The following is a 19,403-nucleotide window of genomic DNA, read 5'->3' on the forward strand; positions in this document are numbered from 1 at the left end:
CCCAGAGGCAGGGTGAGGGAGTTGAGTGGGGCAGTCCCTGCCCTATCTGAGTGTGCATTGTATATGACTGTACACACAGAATGCACTTTGGCACAACCAAGAAAACCCAGACTGGAACCAGGGGGAGTGAATCAAGACCTGGAAAGGAATGACATGTTTCCTGCCCAGAAAGCATGAGATACCCAACACCCGACCAGAAGGAACCTAGGGGCAATAGAAAATTAACTGAGAGTAAGAAAAGATCCTCCCCACACGCAGTCGGAAACAAAAGTCACTAGCACATGAGGAAAATAAGCAGCTTAAGAACATGGCTGTCACCACACAAATGAAGATTGGAAAGGAGTTGGTGAATTCTCAAACCGCGGAGGGCTAGATTAAAGGGAGCATATGACCAGGGGAACCAATGGAGCCGGGACGAGTGTTACAAGAGGAAAGGCTGGGCTACAAAGACTGAGTCTGCACTAAGAAGATTGAACAGTCTTCGGCAGAGGTCAGGTGAAGTGGTGGTGAGCACAGGGAGAAGGGGGAAGATAGAGGGCGGGACAGACAGACTGTTATAAGATCAGGAGGCAGAGAGGACGAAGAGGTGCAGGAAGAGAGGGTGGCAGAAGAGAAGTGAAAGAAGCTGGAGAAGGAGAGGGAATTAGATAGGAAGAGAGAGAAAGGAAAGAAGTGAGATGAAAAGGAAAGGGGTACAGGTTGAGAGTGAGGGAGACGAGGAAGCTCACGGAGGGAGCAGGGAGGATAGAGACAGAGGGAGAGATAGAGACTGAGAATGTGAGAGAGAGTATGAGGCAGAGAGACAAGTGGAGACACCCCGGTGAAACCACTCTGCTACCAAAAGAGGGAGGAACACTTACAAAATCCCAGTGGGAGATAGATAGAGAAGGCCATAGCCTTTAGGTATCTCTGCCAGATTAGAAAATACCTAGACAGTATCAGTATCAGTACCATGCTTTAGAATCCATTGGGGACATTCTAGGGGCTACGGTGGAGGGAACCCACGGGAAGGTTGAGAAAGCTGAATGGACCGGACCCCCTTACTTTCAACCACCAAGTCTTCCCAGACCAGTTGTTTCGAATGTTAATAAAGCACCATAGAAATGCTCTCTTTGTCTGTGGATGTTTAAAGCCATCTGTGAAACTGGGCACAGTCAACATGAGTACTCTTCTGGTGGCAAATACTGGCATTACTGTGATTAATCGACAGAGGTGCTCTTTCAGTGGCAAATACTGTTTTTTCTAGTTAAAGTCAACATGGGTGTTATAATTGTTCTTTTATAATTATAATGGTTATTTTATAACGCGTTTAATACCAGAGATTGGTTTCTAAGCGCAGGATCGGGTTTCAAACCTGTGTTGCTTCCAAGACAAAAACGTTGCCCCAGTCGCAAATACTAACATTACTTGGCATAGCCGACAGATGTGCTCTTTCAGTGGCAAATACTGGCATTACTAGTTACGGTCAGCATGAGTGTTCTTACAGTCGAAAATACTAACATTACTTGGCATAGCCGACAGAGGTGCTCTTTCAGTGGCAAATACTGCCATTACTAGTTACAGTCAGCATGAGTGTTCTTACAGTCGAAAATACTAACATTACTTGGCATAGCCAACAGAGGTGCTATTTCAGTGTCAAATACTGGCATTAGTGGGCACAGCCAACAGGAGTTCTGGCAGTGGCAAATGCAAGAATGATTAAGGACAATCAAAATGAGACCCAGCCAGAATTAAAATGTCTTCTTACAGCGGTACAATTCTGTGACCAACAACACTGGGACTGCAAAATGAAGTGCCAAGAAACAGAGTGAAGACATGACATGCAAGCACAAGGTTTTTAAAAGTTACCATGCACAGGTTATTTATTGAGTCGCTGACTGCAGGCCAAACAATGTTCACTCTACACCAGCGACTTACGGTGCAACTTACGGGTCAAATGGTTCAGAGTTGATGGATTGACACTGTCGCCACTGTCTCCACTTTCACTGCTGGAAATGTCATCGTCTGATTCGCGCACGGAGGAGCAGGGAGAAGAACCATCAACTTCTTCAAACTTTCTCTTTAAAATTCCACTCATAGCTGCAATGATGTCACATGTACCTGTACGAGAGATAGAAACCATGAACCATCCCACTCATGAGCACGGTCAAGGGCAAACACCTGCCCCAAAATTACCACTGCGACATTAAAAATACAGTCATGTGGCGAACACAAAAAGCAAGCACTGCCGTTCCCATATCCGTACATCACAAGTATCTCTTTTTAAAATCAATCACGAAACATTGTAATAAGCAAAATATTCAAATCAGAACATTAGCACCCTAATGTGATTCCGCAAGCCATGAAAGGGCCAACTCATGATGCGTGTTAAGTGCTTCTCGATTATCATAAACACCAGTTGCCTATGCACTGGCATCTAGACGCTTCAACTACGGCAAAGTGATCTGCGCAGGCGCCAATAAGGGCAACATTTACGGTTAAATGTACAGCCACGATCAGAAGAGTGTAACAGGTGTTTCTGGCTTGCAACTGAGTTATAGACACAAAGTGAAGCTGAGAGTTTATGGACAGTGTAAGGGCCCCTCAGTATCCTGTTAGGTTCTGCTCCCATTGACTGTCATGTCACTATGCTATTTCATTTCTTCTGCTGCCCCCTCCAACTCACTAGTTCTTTCTGTGCACAGTACTCCTGTCCTCCACCTATCTCGCCAAATCTCTCCTTCCCTGAGTGTGAGCCTTACCAGAAAGTCAGAGGGCTCGATTAATGGAAAATTGCGCATTTCTCCCGCAATTGCAGCATGCTGAGAATGACACTGAGCAAGCCTGCGCACAGAATAAAAAATGCGTGCCCGTAGTATTCAACGAATTACTGCACAAAGTAACTGTATTCGCAAGTCGCTCACGGAATGCCCCCCGACAAGCCCCACGCAAAGCATAAACAGCCAGAACAGCTACCTTTGCGTGCTCCTCTGGCGCAAATACACGCACCCTTCAAACAATACGTGGGGTCCCCCACAAGCAGGCCAGCATCTCTGGGAGCCTGCGCAGGGTCCCCTGTAACTGTTGCCGGGAACCCTGACAACATGCGTATGAACATTTGTAACTTGGGTTAAACTCTGAAATTCTGCATGCAAACCCCCTGTAGACTGTTCCTGCACCCTGCTAAGTACGTGCACCCCTATGTTAGATTGGAACCCCGGCTGCGTACACACACCCCTAGAGCCAACATGCAAACCCACCTCCATGCTGCGATTCCTATGCGCAAGTGTCTTTACGCCTGCCTTCGGGTGGCGTAGAGATCGAGGGATTTGTGTGGCTATTTCTATGCCGAGAGGCTGCACGGGTGGTTCCATGAATATGTGTCGTTTGCTGCAAATGTGGATGGACGAGGGACTGCCTGCAAGCCGTCCCTCGGAATGCCCACTTTTTCGCATGTTCTTCCCCATTTTTTGCGTTCTGCCCCCGTCCAGGCACTCTGCGCAAGCCACACCCACGCTCTGCGTGGTGTCTCGCGCGAGGCGATTGTCGGTTCACAGAGACGTGACGATCCTGCGCAAACTGCACGCAAGTCCTTGGCAAATCTTGCGCATTCGATTCCATGAATCGACAAATGAGATTTTGCACGCAGTTTGGTGTGCAAGTTCCCTATTTCCCGCGCAAACTATTCCATGAATCAGGCCCATAGTCTCCCTCTCTTGTCCGGTCTATACACAGGAACATGCATCTCTGCATACAGCTGATGAATTCCTCCTCAGCCCTCAAAAGGATGCATGATCTACCTTTTGAACCTGCCATTGCCTACCTACTCCTCACTGTATGAAGTGCTCCTCCTGAATACACATGGGAGATACTTTAGAATACCATTGGCGTTCCTGTTAATGCGGTCTTATGAAGAATCATATGTGTTATTTGTGTTTGTGAGTGCCCTGATGCCTTTGGGATTGTTATCTGGCACGATACAAATAATAAATAAATAAATCATTGCTTGTTTGACCAAACCAGGCAAACAGTTGTGTTTCCAGGCCATTGGAAATGACTAGACATTTTTTCTCAGAAGCCTGCATGGGTCTGCAACCTGTGGCCCTCCAGATGTTCAGGACTACAACTCCCATGATCTCTCACCATTGAGTATGCTGGCTAGCTGATGGGAGTTGTAGTCCATAATAGCCAAAGGTTGCAGACATCTGTCATAATGGAACAAAATATGGCCTGCTGCAGATTACTAATAAGTACATCATTTTCGTGTAGCACATTCTGCTTGGACTTCTGTAGATGATAGCAGATGTTACTGTAACCCAACTCAATGGAAACCATTTCAAAAGACTCCGCGGGATGACAGATTGAATAGGCCTGAATAGGCCTGCCACGGTACACATGTGCAGCATGTGGGAAGCACACAGAATCCAGCAATTAGTGATTAGCACATCAAGCTGTATTACTGAGTAATGTGATTTAAATATCTGGGAACTCTGTAATAAGTCATTTACTACATTAGTCACCACTGAAGGACATACCAAGAAAAGGCCAAAGCAAAGCATTTATTTATTTTATTTATTGCATTTATGTAACGCCCAGAATACGGAATTATCACAGCGTTTGTACAGAAAACAGGTGAAGAGGAGGCGAGGGGAGAAGCAAGACAGTCTCTCTAAAATAAGCAGTGTTACATAGCTATTTGCTATGCAATTCTGTAGGTTTGCTACTTAAATTGAAACTTGTGGAGCACAACTAGCTATTTAAATTGCCCAGTTCAATGAAAGCACAGCTCACCCTGCATTCCTCTCTTGCCCTCAGGGCTTTCTCCGTCCTCTTTTCTCTGTCCACTGCAAGGGGGAAGAGAGAGAGGGATAAATAATCTCTAAATCTCCAAAGTGCCAAAGGCAAGAAAGGTTCTATGTTTTTTTTTTAAATAATTGCAAACCAGAAGTAATCGGGATGACACTTTTAGTAAGCTAACTATATCCTGTTTGACAGACCAGTATGTGTGAACTTTAATGTTTGTAAAATGCAGTCCTGCAATACCATTCTTAAGGATGTAAGTTGCTGCATAATGCATAATTACAGTATTGACATTGTAAAACACTGCATTGTTTTTCAGTGAAGTTTAAATTAGTGTATCTAAATCTCATAGGTTAAACTATACTTCATTTTTTTGAGGAAGATGCATCATATTGATGAGTGAACACACTTTTGAAAATGTAAATGATCACACGGCCAAATGCTTTTGATGGGAAACCTAGTGCTGTGACCCGCTGGTTCCACTGATCTGTGTAACTGGTGCTCATCCTATGAGCTGGTCCCAAACTCCTTGACATTCTATCGTCTCACTCTGTATGCTTTATACCAGCTGCCCTGAAATTGAGATGGCCGCAAACTACAATATTCCACCTAGTTTGCCCAGTTCTCAGCCCGCTACTACATCCACTATGCAGTTATCTCCATTTATCTTTCCACTTGCATAATGAATACACAAAGCTAATTAGATGCTTACGTAAAGTGGTGATCAATAGTTCCATCCAGTCTGTACACTGTAGTTAGCCCCCAGAGCTCGCTCATTAGCACCTGCAGGAGGTAGCTGGCCAATCGAACCCAAAGGCCGGGAATGCAAGCTGAATCTGCAAGTAGCCGTCCACATGTTATGCCGGCCCGCTGTGCTTCTGCCTAGCCTTCACTCTGTCCTTGGAGGGGAGCCCCTGGCCGAATCTCCACTTGAGTGCCACACCTTGAACCCTCCCACTGGCCTCTTTCACCTGCACACCTTCTGGCTGACTTTCAGGTCCTAGAAATAGTTATTTCCAATCTTGGACATATGTGTAATTTCTTTTTAAGGGAAGGAGGAATTGGGCAAATCCCGGTTCTCCCTTAAAAACAAAATGTTAAAGTGCTAATAGCGATAAATACTGCTTTCAAGGCCATGAAAGGCTGGGATGCTGCTCTTGGGCCAACCTAGTTCGCGCTTGAGGGCCGTTACCAACCCTGCCCTCTCCCAAAAGTGGTATTTAACGCTATAATGAAAACAGTTGATATTGATATCAATGACAAGCAAAGGCCATCTTGTTCACTTGAACTTGACAATTACACTGCCTGCTGCAACACCATATTACAACCTTAGTCTCAGGCTATGGCAACTTTCCTTTAACATTTTGATTTTTGATTTTTGAAATTTCTGAACTTCTCTCTACACAGCAAATGATGGGTCAAGCAAACAATACACGGGACAATTCCAGTTGCAATACTGACTGCAAACAGCTGTTTTAGAGCCTTTTTATCATATCTATTTATATGGTCCATTCATGCAGCTAACCTTAAAACTTTTTAGACACTCATCTGATTAATGTCTTACCTCAGCTGTACACAAAAATGCTGTATTGTTGCTTATTTTATGTCTTGCAGACAAATAACCTCTGGTGACATTAAACATATTAGTACAACATTGATCATCAAATACATTTGCTTGCTAATCAAGAACATTTCAATAAACTCTGCTAATCCATTTTTGAAAACGAATTAATGCCTTGCAATGTACCACTGCAGTCCACACATCACTCCTCCCACAGCAAGATGCAGTGCTAAACAATGATGCTAAATGGATGTGCTCTGTGTGGGTGTGCATCACCCTGTTTAGATGTGTGTAATATTTACATGTTGGTAACAGTTGTAACTGATGTATGATCCCATGCATACGTGATAGCTATTTCAGTAAGACACGGGCAGAATAAGTGCTGTAGAGTACATTTTCATCAGGCACGCCACCATGCACATGTATTCAGCATGCGCGACAGAGTCCGCAGAGGTGTCTGTAAGAAGGGATTTCTCTCTGGCTTAGATCTTCGGGCAGTTCTGTCGACCAGTATGTAATGGCAGTAGGTACACCCACAAAAAAGGCACAAAAGCCATGGATTATCAATAAACATCATCATTCGCAAACAGAAAACTATACAGACACCAGATAGGAACCTCTTGAAAGTATTCGCAACAAGGACCTTTTTAGCCAACCACCAGACTCTCTGCCTCATATCACTACTGGCGCCAACTTCTCCCCCACGGCCACAAAATGGAATGCGTCTTTCTTGGCAGGCATAACAGCCCGTGTCTACGCTGGCAGAGCAGCGGCCCACCCAACGCATGTCACTTGTGGTGTACCACAGGGCACTTGTGTGTCTCCTACCCTGCACAACATTTACACAAAGCTTTTATTTGACCACCTCGATGCATTGGGTATTTCCTACACAGATTACCCTGATGATACCCAGATCCTCATCCCCATTTCTGGCAACAAATAGCAGAACTTCAGCCATATCAGCAAAATCTACGACATTATCCAAACTGGGACGGACACACCAACTCTGTCTCAATGATGAGAAGTCAGAGATCCTGATTATATGTGCACTTGCCAGTCTAGCCAAACGTGACCAAGCCTCCCGAACCTTCATGGCTGATGCCTGCACCATCCCTGTTTCTCCAGGGGTTACAAATCTCGGCATCTAACTCGACTCAAGCCTTTGAATGACACGCCAGGTTAACGCAATTGCTTCCTCAGCCACCTACACCATTAAACCTTTGAAGGAAACCAAACTCCTCATCTCCACACAAGATCGTCTAACCATTGCTAGAGCAGTAATAGGTAATAGGCTTGTACCTTGACTACTGCAAGTCACTTCTCGCTGGCACGTCAGAGCATAACCTAATTAAACTTCAGACTATCCAGAACAACACTATCCGAGCTGCGATGTCTCTCTTCATAATACTTTCCATTACCCATCGCTGTCCCTTCACCTCTGCACCCTCCTACCAGTCACACAGAATCTCCAAGACCAACTCATCCCGACCAACTAGAATATCTTATGCCATAGACTTACCACCCCGTGCTACAAACGCACCAGAGCGGGAGGCTCCAGCTTCCCAGACATAGCTGCACGGCTGTGGAACGACCTATCTCCCCACCTCTGTGCAGAGACATTGTACAAGCCGTTCAGAAGACAACTTAAAGCAGCCTCTTTCACTGACCCCATGCTAGCCCCATACTGAACAGTTGAACCTTATTCTTGCTGACAACCTTGTTCCTGACTTGTACATTGTAACTACCTCCCTCTCCCCTCTGCCTAACTCCTCTTCCCCCACAACCCCCCATTGCTAACTAACACCTTGATCCCTGAGGGTTTTGCACGCTCCACACATGCACAAATAAATTAATTAAATAAATAAATAACATAACATAACATAAAATGTAATGTATTAGCATGAATGCCCCAAACACTAGTGCACACGCTTTTCCTGACCCACTGGACCAACTAATGACAAATTATGCTTCATGAACCACTTGAGGCATGTGGTAGGAGTGGGGTACCAGGACGGAGGATTATAATCTGCCATGAAATAAATCCTTGATCGTAACTCTGAAAAAAAAATGTCATGAGACGAACTGATTATGTCTTAATCTATTCAAGTAGATACACTTTGCTTTTCTCATCCACACAGTCTTCTAGAATATTTTTTTATTTTTCAGGGTAAACAAACTTCAATGCAGTCAAACTTCAATGTAAGTCAAGCTTTGCAAGTGGAATGCAATTGCTACTGTATTTATTTAATAAAAAGGTGTAGCATAAATGGATTGTACCAACATTAAGACTTCTAGTCCTAGTCTGCAGGTTAAAATTCATGTAAAAACTTATAAGACAATAATATGCACGTTTAAAGGGAAGATAAAGTTGTCTTGGGCATCTGATAAAAATAATAAAATGTTGCATTTTAAGTGCAAAGCATTTCTCTATACAATGATGCTTCCTATTGTAAGTCTTCCAATAAACGTATTTTGCAAGGGAATTACAGAGTCTATGCGTGCCTTATAAATGTGGATGAATTATCCCCACATACACCTGAATACAATATTCTGAAGCCCAAGTCCATGTTAATAGACTCCAAGCCAAGCAGCACATCTGTTAATTTCTGATGACACAAAGTTCCGACCTGAAATGCAGTAAACCAAATGAAAACAGCCTGAAGTATCTAGAGCAGTTGAACAAAATACAGAGTTTGAAATTGAGGGGAGCTCCTGCCTGTTGCCTAGAAGAGCCATGTTAGCTTGATACCAACGTTTACCAGGAGCTAATTTTGGATCCTCGGGCCACGGAAGGTGAACACAAACACCTATGTGAATTTAACTCTTCCTGTTTGGACAATCTATAAATAAACATGAAACATGCCTATACACATGTACAGCATAAGGTGTCATTACTAATGGGCAAAATTCTATGTTTGCATCTTATGTGGAATTAGATTTGCGGAACGCTATATACTAGCTCCTCGTTCACCAGTGGTAGCTCCTGGTAGCTCCAGTCACCGGCTAATGCTGGATTCCCAGGAGCTACTTTTAACTCTTGCTCATCCAGTCGTTATTTCGATCCCTGAAATATATTTCCCTTTTATAAAAGTGCAATTATATCCTATTGATTTTCTCTCATTCATTGCATATCGCATACTGGCATGCAGACAGATTGGGAAATATTCAGAGTGAAATGAATTTACAGTTCAATTGGTGTGATAAGCTAACAAAAAGGGGCATGGTTATAAGTATGGGTCCTACTTCCTCACTGGTCCTTATGGATATAATTTCATAAACATTGTGATGGAGGAAAAGAAACTTAAGTTTAGGCAGGCAACAAAACGTACACTTTCAGATAGGGGACATTTAAAAACTATTATTTGAGCTATTGAGGTTGTTGATCATAACCACACCCTTATTCAAAGGAGAACATGTCCCACATAAAAGTGATAACTATTTAATTCCCTAAAAACATAATGAAATCGGTAGCGTGCAAAAAGGCAACAGTAAACTGGTTGAGAACAGTCAGCCTTGAAGTGATGGAAATCATTTTACTGATCAGAAACTGGACAGTATTGCAGGCACTAGTATGTATAAGAGGATTTGCCAAAAAGACAATTAAACAGGTTTTGACCCAAATGGTCAAAAGGTAATAACTGCTCAATTGGGCGGCAAAGATCACTGAAGGCGTACTTGTAAATACAAATCAAATTTGAAAAATGTAAGGTCTCAGAAACCCATTACTGTGAATAAAATGCAGCTTCTCACGGAGGTCTGATAGTAGGTTAGATTAAATATGTATATGTTGAAAGGGTAAGAGAAGCTGTGATTTTACATCTAGATGGCAAAATGGTTCCCCTAGCTGACCGCTTATGATCTTTATTAGCTCCCATATTCGGGTTATGGAGGACCAGAGTATGTATTCATTTAGAGCATGGGTTTGAATAATGTAAGGCACGAAAATTAATTGAAATGAGAGTCAACATTGCTACATTTAAAATAATTACCTTTTTAAAAATAAATACAAGTTACACCCTTGATTAAAATTGTTCCTATTTTGTTCATCCTAGAAAGTGGGGACTTCGATCCTTCTGTTATCTATTATTGGGGGAACGAAACAAAAATGTCAGGGAATATAATATCCTAACTCTCTCACAAACTAGTCGCATTAATTGAAAAAGACAAAACAAAGAATCAATTTTCTCATCATTGACAGTTTAGTAGAGATTTGAATTTGATATTTAATGTACGATATTATGAAGCTAGGTGTTACCAAAGAATTGGGGAATGGAACCCATAATCAATCCTTACACTATAGGGAAGGTCCTGATTGTTAATATCTATCTCCTACTTTGAAATGTATATTTCTCACACTAGCATCCAAAAAGCTCTTCTTTGTGTATCCTATGAATTGTCTCTATTGAATGGTGGCCAATCAGGTCCTAAAATAAAAGAGAACAATTACAATTATTAAAATATAGTTTAAACAATGGAATTATTCAAAGTCAGTGGTACCCATGTAAGGGTGGAGCTACAGTGCTATTATAGGCCTGGCACAAGCCACATAAGAAACAAAACAAAAAGCCATATCAACACGGGGTGTTAGTCCAGAGTTGAAGAGATTTCAGAAACACCCCCAAATAAAACTGCAAACCAGATGCAAGGTTTAACTAACATCTATGCCTGAGTCAGATGACCCATCCAGAGGAACAAGACTAAATCACCTGCAGACCTGCCAAGGGCAGAACGGAGCCCTGTGCTACAGCCAGGGAGTGAAACCGAAAAGTAGTGAAGTCATCTAGCCCAGCTATAGCCCAGGATGGTCTTCTTCTGTGTATCCCTTTTATAAAGCACTTAATTAATTTCCTGGGCTATCATGGAAATTATTTCATGACAATGTGTGCTCTCGGGATGGACCCTCAGGGATTTTAAATGAGAATTGTGCCTTACAAATGTGGCTTACTTCTATGAGAACCTTACTCGTTTAATGATCCCTACATGCCACATTCCCCAGCCAGCTATACAATTGGTCACAATCAGTGTTATCCCCCGAAGCTGGAAAAACAATCAATAGCTTTGCTGCTAATGTGCTTCACACCTGTTCTGCCTTTAACATGTAGGGCCTCATTTTAAGCTCTAAGTACAATTTCTTATCCATAACTAGGTGTTAATTTAACTCAAGCAATAAACGCACCAGTAGTGGCTATTTTTAACCGTATTTGACTGTGTACATTTAAAACAGCATGTGGTTTTGCACAAGAGAAAAAGGGATTGTTTGTCAATGGCATGCATATGTTAGATTAATCATCGTTTCATGCCCTTTTAATAAAATCGGCTTGACAAAAGTATCGCACAGAACATGTAACCGATTTTGCCATATGATGCTGATCAGACTCAAGTAAACTTTCTTAACAGCAGAATTTGTTTAATTATAATAATTGTATTGTGATGTATCTGTTTTGTTTATGTTCAGGTGGACAGCTTAAAGGTTAAGCCAAACACATGGGGCTCAACTGCAGTTTTCAATTTCAAATCCCGGCATTGCCCACTAAGGCTTCCATTCTTCTGAGGTCGATAAATTGGGAGCCATTAAATAACTGTTATTTTCAATGGGCGGTCATCTCGAAACTCCATGTATGCTGCAGTGCATTCGTTCCCATCCCAGGCCCGATGGAAGCAGGCATTGAGCAAGCAGCAGGCATTTGGGCACTCTGAATTTGTACACTACCTTTATAGGCTATTCATTATCGGAAACCTTCGACTCAGTGAGTGCAGATTAGGGTAAGGAGAGTTACACCTTAGGCTCCAGATATGATTGTAGAACACACTGGCAGAAATTGCAGAATATCCAATTAAAATGGTAGAGGAACAATTAGTTATTGTCATGGACCTCACAAACACGGACCTAGAAAACAAATCTAGATTTATTTCTATATCGGATGCAAAATTGGCTGTCACCACGAGCCATTGGCTAGTGATATTTTACTCTTGGTGAGTGCAAAATGGTGTGATGTGTATATGTATAGAATTGAGGTAGTGAGTGACCTTTTTGTGGCTAACTAGTAGCTTAAACTTTGAATGTTTGCCCACTGAATATTGTATTTTATTTATATATATATATATACAGGTGGGAACAATGCTCTTTTGATCATAAAAGAACGTACTAGAGACAAGAAATGTATGTATTTATTTATTTGATAATATGCATTCAGCCAACAAAGGCATTACATATAAAACAATACATAACAAAGTGTTCAATAAAAAATATCATACATACTAAAAACACAACCCATAAAATACACAAACGTAGCTAAAAAGGGCTATTATTAAAAGATACAGAAAGACAACTGTTTCAGCATATACAGACAATATTCATAAAAATTCATCGCGTGGAACATTAAATTAACATCATTTCCCCTTAAAAGTTTTTTCCATAAAACGTTCACATTTTCAAGGTCACCGGAATTGTCATAATTCTTCAAGTATTTTAACCTTATGATATCAAGACTCTCACAGCGACAAATTATGTCTTCAGCTGATTCTATTGAAAGGGTCCCATATAGCCTACACCACCGGTTGCGTCGTGGGATACCCCATTTGCCACCCATTATTTCGAGGGTATCAGACTGGTTAAATTTGAATAATAGATAACGTCTTACTGTTTTCTTAACAGGAAACGCATACATACATTTTGGTAATCCAGAATCACTCTGCCACTGTTGAATAAACATACCACTGTAGGCCTTTGTAGCACGGTTTACCATGTCCCTTTCCTTTCCAATTTCGGGTATAGGATATCTCAATATGCGCTTGATTCTAGCATGTGAATATCCTAGCCAGACATGTGCATCCTCCTTGGCCCACTTATAGTATGTCAATCTCAAGTGTCCCAAGGCATAACGCATAGTGCTATTATCAATGTCACTAAAGGCTCTCATTAATTCAGCGATGGAAGTGGTAATGTCCAATGTACATACCTTGACATATAACATAGCCACTGAAAAATTCCATGTTATCACTTATGCGCATCATATCACATTCAAGTAATAGATACTCACTAGAAAGAGATTTAGGCATTCTGAATAAGATTTTTAAGATTTTACCTTCAAATCTATTCATCTCCACTTTAAATTTCTTCCCCCAGATTTCAGCAGCATATAGTAAACAGCGCACTACTTTGCCAGAGTACAGCAGAAGTATGGTTTTAAGAAAACATCCGCCTTGAGAATCAATAAAATTACGAAGTGCCATCGTAATTTTCATACATGTACTCTTGGTTTCGGTCCACTGCTGTTTGCGGGTTAATTTCTGGTCAATGACAACCCCTAGATATCTATAGCAGTCTACGACTTCAATATACAGGTCGAGATAGCCCATCTCAGATTATTTTGGGTTTGACGTTTACTGTTTCCCATAAAGCAATGATTTTCGTCTTACTTAAGCTGATTTTAAGGCGATTCTCAGTTGCAAATTTCTCAAGTGCCGTTAATTTATGCTGGAGACCTCTTGGGGTATATTCTAATAACAGAAGGTCATCAGCATAACCCAACCAACCGATTTTAAATGAGCCTATTTTGATGTCATTGAAGAAAATGGGATCAAATGTCAATCAGACACCTGCAAGGTATAAGTTAGAGTGGCAGCCAGAATGCAGCCCTGTTTGACCCCTTGATAAGTTAGAATCAATTCTGAGACTTTACCTTCACCGCCTAACCTTACTCTGACTGAGGTGTTGGTATACAACAATCTAATTATAGAGAGCAGACCATGCGGGATGCCCCATCAAATCAGTTTGTTCCACAATTTGTGTCTAACTAGCATGTCGAAGGCGGCACTAAAATCGATGAACGCACCATATACTGGTAACTGTTGCCTGTGCCACGTGTATTTTATGGTTGACACTAGAATCATAATATTATGGACCGTGGATGACTTGGCTCGAAAGCCAGATTGATTGGGGGTAAGGGGCATCTAGTTGTTAGCAATCCATTGGTTAAGCTCTAGAAGTAGGGTTTTGGCAAATATTTTGGCAGGAATATCCATCATCGCTAAAATGAGATAGTTGGATGGATCCTTCCAACATCCCTTTTGGTGAATTGGTAAAATAGAGCTTCCTTGCCAAGATTTGAGGACCTGGCCATATTTGCCTATCCATCGGAATAATAGATACAGGGCAGGAGTCCATTTCTCAGGGGACAATCTGACTAGAGCATTACAGGTGCCTTCAGGCACTATTGCTCGAGATGACGGGAGAGTTTTAATCAATACTGTAAGATCTTCAACAGCATATCTCCCTATCCATTCAACTACCTTACTGTCTACTTGTTCATCAGTTATATCTTGTGCCCCCAGGGTCTTGTTCACATGAACAATCCAGTCATGTTCACATACACTATTAATGGGTAAGGATTTCTGTTTAGTTCCATTAACCACAGCTTAAATACCTTGGTTGTTATTAGTTTTGGCAAAATGAGCCAGAGTTAGCCACACTTCATCAGTCGCATGCGCTCTCTCCATACGTAACCACTTACGATGTTCCGTCTTCACCCTTTTAATATTAAAGGGGGCATCGAGTAGATTGCTATTTTTTATCTGTTTAATAGCGAATCTTAGGGTTTTTTTGCATCATGAATGGCTTTGTCGAACCCTGGTTCCTGTCGGTGGGTCATGTTCCATCTGTAACTGGTGCTAGTGTAAACACGTTTATGACAGGCACCAGCTTTTATGGTTAGAAGGACATGTTCAAAGGCTTGGATCACTAGAGGGGCCATGCTTTCTGACAGCTCCCTCATGTTGTGTGTGAAAATCGAGAGTTCTAGTTTGGCAATTATTCGTCCCTTTTCTAGGTTATCTGGATTCCATTTTATTCGATTACCTCCATTACTTAAAAAGATGTTTCCATTAAGGTCATAGTTAATATTATCGTTATCTTTGGCAAACAGGAGGTATAGGGGAAGATGATCACTTTCCTCTCGTATGCCTACGGCCATATCTAGTATATATTTATTTGCACTATCATTAGTTATGATGTAATCAATAGTGGATATACTTTTTCCCACTACCTCCAGTCGCACTTCGGCTGGCGTCACTTACACAGTTTCCATTCAACATGTTCAAGCTGTGAGCTTGAAACAGGTTGGCCCCTCCTTTGCCTTGGCTGTTGCACAAATTGGGCAACTGTCTGAATGTTAGTTTAATTATGGACTCCATTCGGCGGGTTGTATATATTAACCACCAGGATAGGCAAAGTCTTAGACAGAACACAACGAATGAAGACTGCTAGGACCATATCTGTGGACCAGACTGTGTCCAGACCCACCCAGGGGTGTTGGATTGATGTCAGAAGTTCTCCCTTTGGGCGGCCTAAAGGTCCTTTACTGGCTAATCTTTGTACAGTACTGCGGCCATCTATGTTGCAGTTCTCACATAGCCAGCTTTCCTGTAACACCACCACAAAGAAAAATTGCATGTTTGCAAGAAGGCCGTCATGAGACATGAAGTGAGAAATACCTCAAGTGTTCCTGGACATGTTTATGTCATTGTTATCGATATTGCTTGTCAAACTGTGCTTTGAAGGCTTTGTGCGTATATAGATGTTGAGTGAGTATTAGGTATATATTGCGTGATTATGCATGTGACTCATATCTTACGTGAGCTACATGTGTTTGTGGATGAGTCATCAAGAAATGCATGTGTTACTGGTGTGTTTTTGTCTAATGCTCACTGTTGCAGTTGCATCCCTATCATGTCATGATGGTGTGCGTATCTATGCATGGCCTTCTGCACTGTCAAGGATCCATCATGATATGCTTGCTCCCAGCTTTACAAGCTTTGTATGTTCCTAGTGTCTCTATAGTATGGTGATGGTGTGAATGTGGGTGTGTGAGTGTGTCATGCATGCATAATATTAAAATGTATGTATGTTTTTGTGTCTTATGTGCTATCACAAGGGTGACGGGGATCAGAAATCAGGCTGAGACAGAATGCTCAGAATCTTTATTGAGGGATGTTATACAGGATGGGCCCAAAATAACAAATTAGGGAGGATGTATATGTTGCAAACTCAAGAGCTTTGTGTTCTTACACTGTTCAAAGTGTCCCAGAATTAAGGTTAAAAATTGAGCTCTTCCCCGCTGTCCTGCTCCATCTCAGGACGCCTCCTTGGCAGGCTAAAGTGTGCCTAAGTAGGGCTTAAGAGTTTCCTGCACCTTTCTTCTGTTTCTGATTCAGGCATAAGGGTTTCCCGCCGCCTCCTTTTCTCGCTCTCTCAGACTCGGGGTGAGGTTTTCCCCCTAAGCCTTTGCTTAGAACAAACACGTCCTCTTAAACCTTTCTATTCTGCCTTCCTTCTGGCAGAAGAGGAAGGTTCATTCAGTTCCTCCAATCACAATCATTCAGGATGTCCTTTTATTGCATCCTGTTGATACTCTACCTTCTCCTCTTGATCTTCTCCTAAAACCTCCTTCAGACATTCTCCACCTTCCTTCCTATGATGGTCTCAAACCTCCTCCTTATCATCTCTCAACACCTTCTTGTGACATTCTCCAACCTTGTGACGCTCATAAACCTCATAATTATAGCCTACCACCTGGTGCTCCAGATAGGAACGCTGTTGGGTCTCAACAATGCAATATTAGTGCTTTTATAGACATTTAATATGGAATTCCTCCCCCGGGTCAGACTCCCTATACCGATCTGCACCTGTGTTGACAAATTAGTGAGGGACTGGGATTGGTTGGGGTGAACAAGCTCAGCTGGGAAGGTGGACTAAGCCTATAAATGACTTTGACACTGTCTTCAATTTTTCATTTGTTTTGGATGTGGTCTGGTTGGACCTGAGAGGCCCTGTGGTATGCGGCTGCTCTGCTTGTGGTGTTTGAAATTATTCCCAAGCATTGGGTAAGCGGTTTTAATTGTATTGCCCTCCTTGTGTTCATCGCGCTTGTGGAGTGAGTGCTACCGGCATCCTCGTTCCTATGCAAACTTTCCCCACAAGCTGCTGGAGAGATTTTGAACTTCTGCCGACATCCGTGTAGACTTGCAAAACAAGCTGTGCAGAAATTACTGAAAAGCCTCTGATGTTTGGACAGACTTCTAGTTGGGTTGACAGTTTCCTCTGATATGTACGCCGGGTGATTTTCTTTTTCCACATAGCCCCAATCCCTTAAAGAGACAGTGGGCCTCATTATGAGTCCAGCAGTAGCTGTGCCGGTTAACAACGGCACGGCTGCCACCGGAGTCATTTTTTTTCTGGCGCCCGGCAATGGGGACCTACTGGGGCATTACAGCCCTGGCGGTCCCGGTATTTCCTTATTGCCGGGCACCGGAAAAACCTACTCCCCATTCCTATTTGAGTCCCATTCGACTCAATGGGAATGGGGAGGACGGATGCACCGGCACCATTCATAAATGGTGCCGGTGCATCCATTAAGGTCTGCAAGCGGACGCGGTCCGCCCGCCAGGTCAGACTTGCAAAGCGGAAAGGCACCTGCCCGCAATCCTCGTAGTTTGCCGGTCCGGTAACAACGGTGCCGGTAGCTTACTAGCACCGCTGTTACCGGACCAACAAACTTGTAGTGAGGCCCAGTGTTATTGTTGTGCTGGTTAGAGTAAATAAGATGATCTCCACCATTGGTGAACCAGAACTGTGGGTTATGGGCTGGTTGGCAATAATTCTCCTAGGATCCTGGTGTAATGTGACTAGTTCTTAAAGGTCCAGTGCCCTTGCTATGTTCCCTGTGAATGTATCCTACCATACAGAGTGACCAAGGGATCCACTCCATACCACCCCTGGATCCATCATCTGGTGTGTGGATGTGTGTCTGTGCATGCATCATCTGTAAAGTTCCCATGTGCATTCTGCTCAGGTTGCATGCTTATTATGTTCAGTGTGGCCCAATAGTTCTGTGATTGCGTGTGTGTGTGTGTGTTGTACATGCATACACCTGCAATGCTTCTGTTTTATGTGTACCCGATCCATCCCTCCACCACCTTTTTTTAATGCAACTTTTTTCATTCCTATATGTCTTTCAATACTAAATGTTATGTTTGTTTAAATTACGTGTTTCAATTCAATGTGTGTTATATTTGTTAAAAGGTCATGTGTATTTACATTGTATGTGTGTTTTAATGCCAAATGTGTTCATATGTAAAATTCGATGTTTATATCCTACCTGTGTTGAAATGCTGCGTTTTTTATCAATCCTACATTTGTAGGGATAATATTGTTTGTAGGATGCACATGCTAGCTGTGTTTCAATACTACATACCAGGGGACTGTAACCTTCGGTGCTCCAGATGTTCTAGGCTACGAATTCCATGACCCCTCACAACTGACTATGCTGGATAGGCTTGATGAGAGTTGTTATCCACCATCTGAAGAGCTAAATGCAACAGACCCCTACTATTTGCTAAGTTCCTTTCAATGCTATTGTTTAAATGTTAGGTTTGTTTTAAAGCTATGCATGTTTCAGTACTTGTGTGCTTTCTGAAATGCTAAGCTTCCTTAATGTGGCATTTATTTCTGGGGAACCAAACAATGCTCCTTTGTTTCCCTTTTTTCTTTTCATGTGTCATACGGTAGGTGTACATGTGGTTGTTTTTTCATTCTTCATCGCTAATCATCGTGTCGGAAGCAGCCTTTCCGAGTGGTTGTGTGTGTAGAGGAGGTGTGGCTTGACATGTAACGCCAAGAGGTCCTTTTCTATGATCCTTTGTTTCAATGTTCCTGGCATTAGGGTGGTCTTCCTCCCTGTGTTGCCCCCGTGGGGGGCACCTCTGTGTTAGAAAACTCCAGAGGTTTGAGGCTGGGTCTGGGGAACTCGGGCACCATGTGGGGTCTGGGCAGGGTTGGCATGCTGTGGTGCTTTGGAGTCCCGTGCACTATTTCCCCCCTTTTTGCGTGGTGGGTGCTGACCTGGGTATAGTGTTCTGGCCCTGAGCTGGGAGCCTGGGTGGAGAGCTTTTCCGGCGGTCCTTGGGGGAATAAGCCTCGGACTGGACATTACATCAGTGCACTGCAAGCTGTGTGTATGTTTGCTCTGTGTGAGAAGGACTGAGGTTCTCCACCTCTGAGGCGTGA

At 42.6% G+C, this 19,403-nt stretch overlaps 1 protein-coding gene across 2 annotated transcripts in view; it reads right to left on the reverse strand.

Moving 5' to 3' along the window:
• Positions 1-19,403, reverse strand: part of CSRNP3 (cysteine and serine rich nuclear protein 3) — a 386,324-nt gene that overhangs the window by 254,313 nt on the left and 112,608 nt on the right. For both annotated transcript variants that reach the window (XM_069616294.1, XM_069616293.1), the window contains exon 2: positions 1,930-2,100. In XM_069616294.1, coding sequence (XP_069472395.1) covers positions 1,930-2,077 — 148 coding nt within the window. In that variant the 5' untranslated portion in view covers positions 2,078-2,100. The remainder of the gene's footprint in view (positions 1-1,929; positions 2,101-19,403) is intronic.

The sequence above is a fragment of the Ambystoma mexicanum genome, chromosome 9, assembly GCF_040938575.1.
Source record: "Ambystoma mexicanum isolate Mex_15411 chromosome 9, UKY_AmexF1_1, whole genome shotgun sequence".
NCBI classification, from domain to species: Eukaryota; Metazoa; Chordata; class Amphibia; order Caudata; family Ambystomatidae; genus Ambystoma; species Ambystoma mexicanum.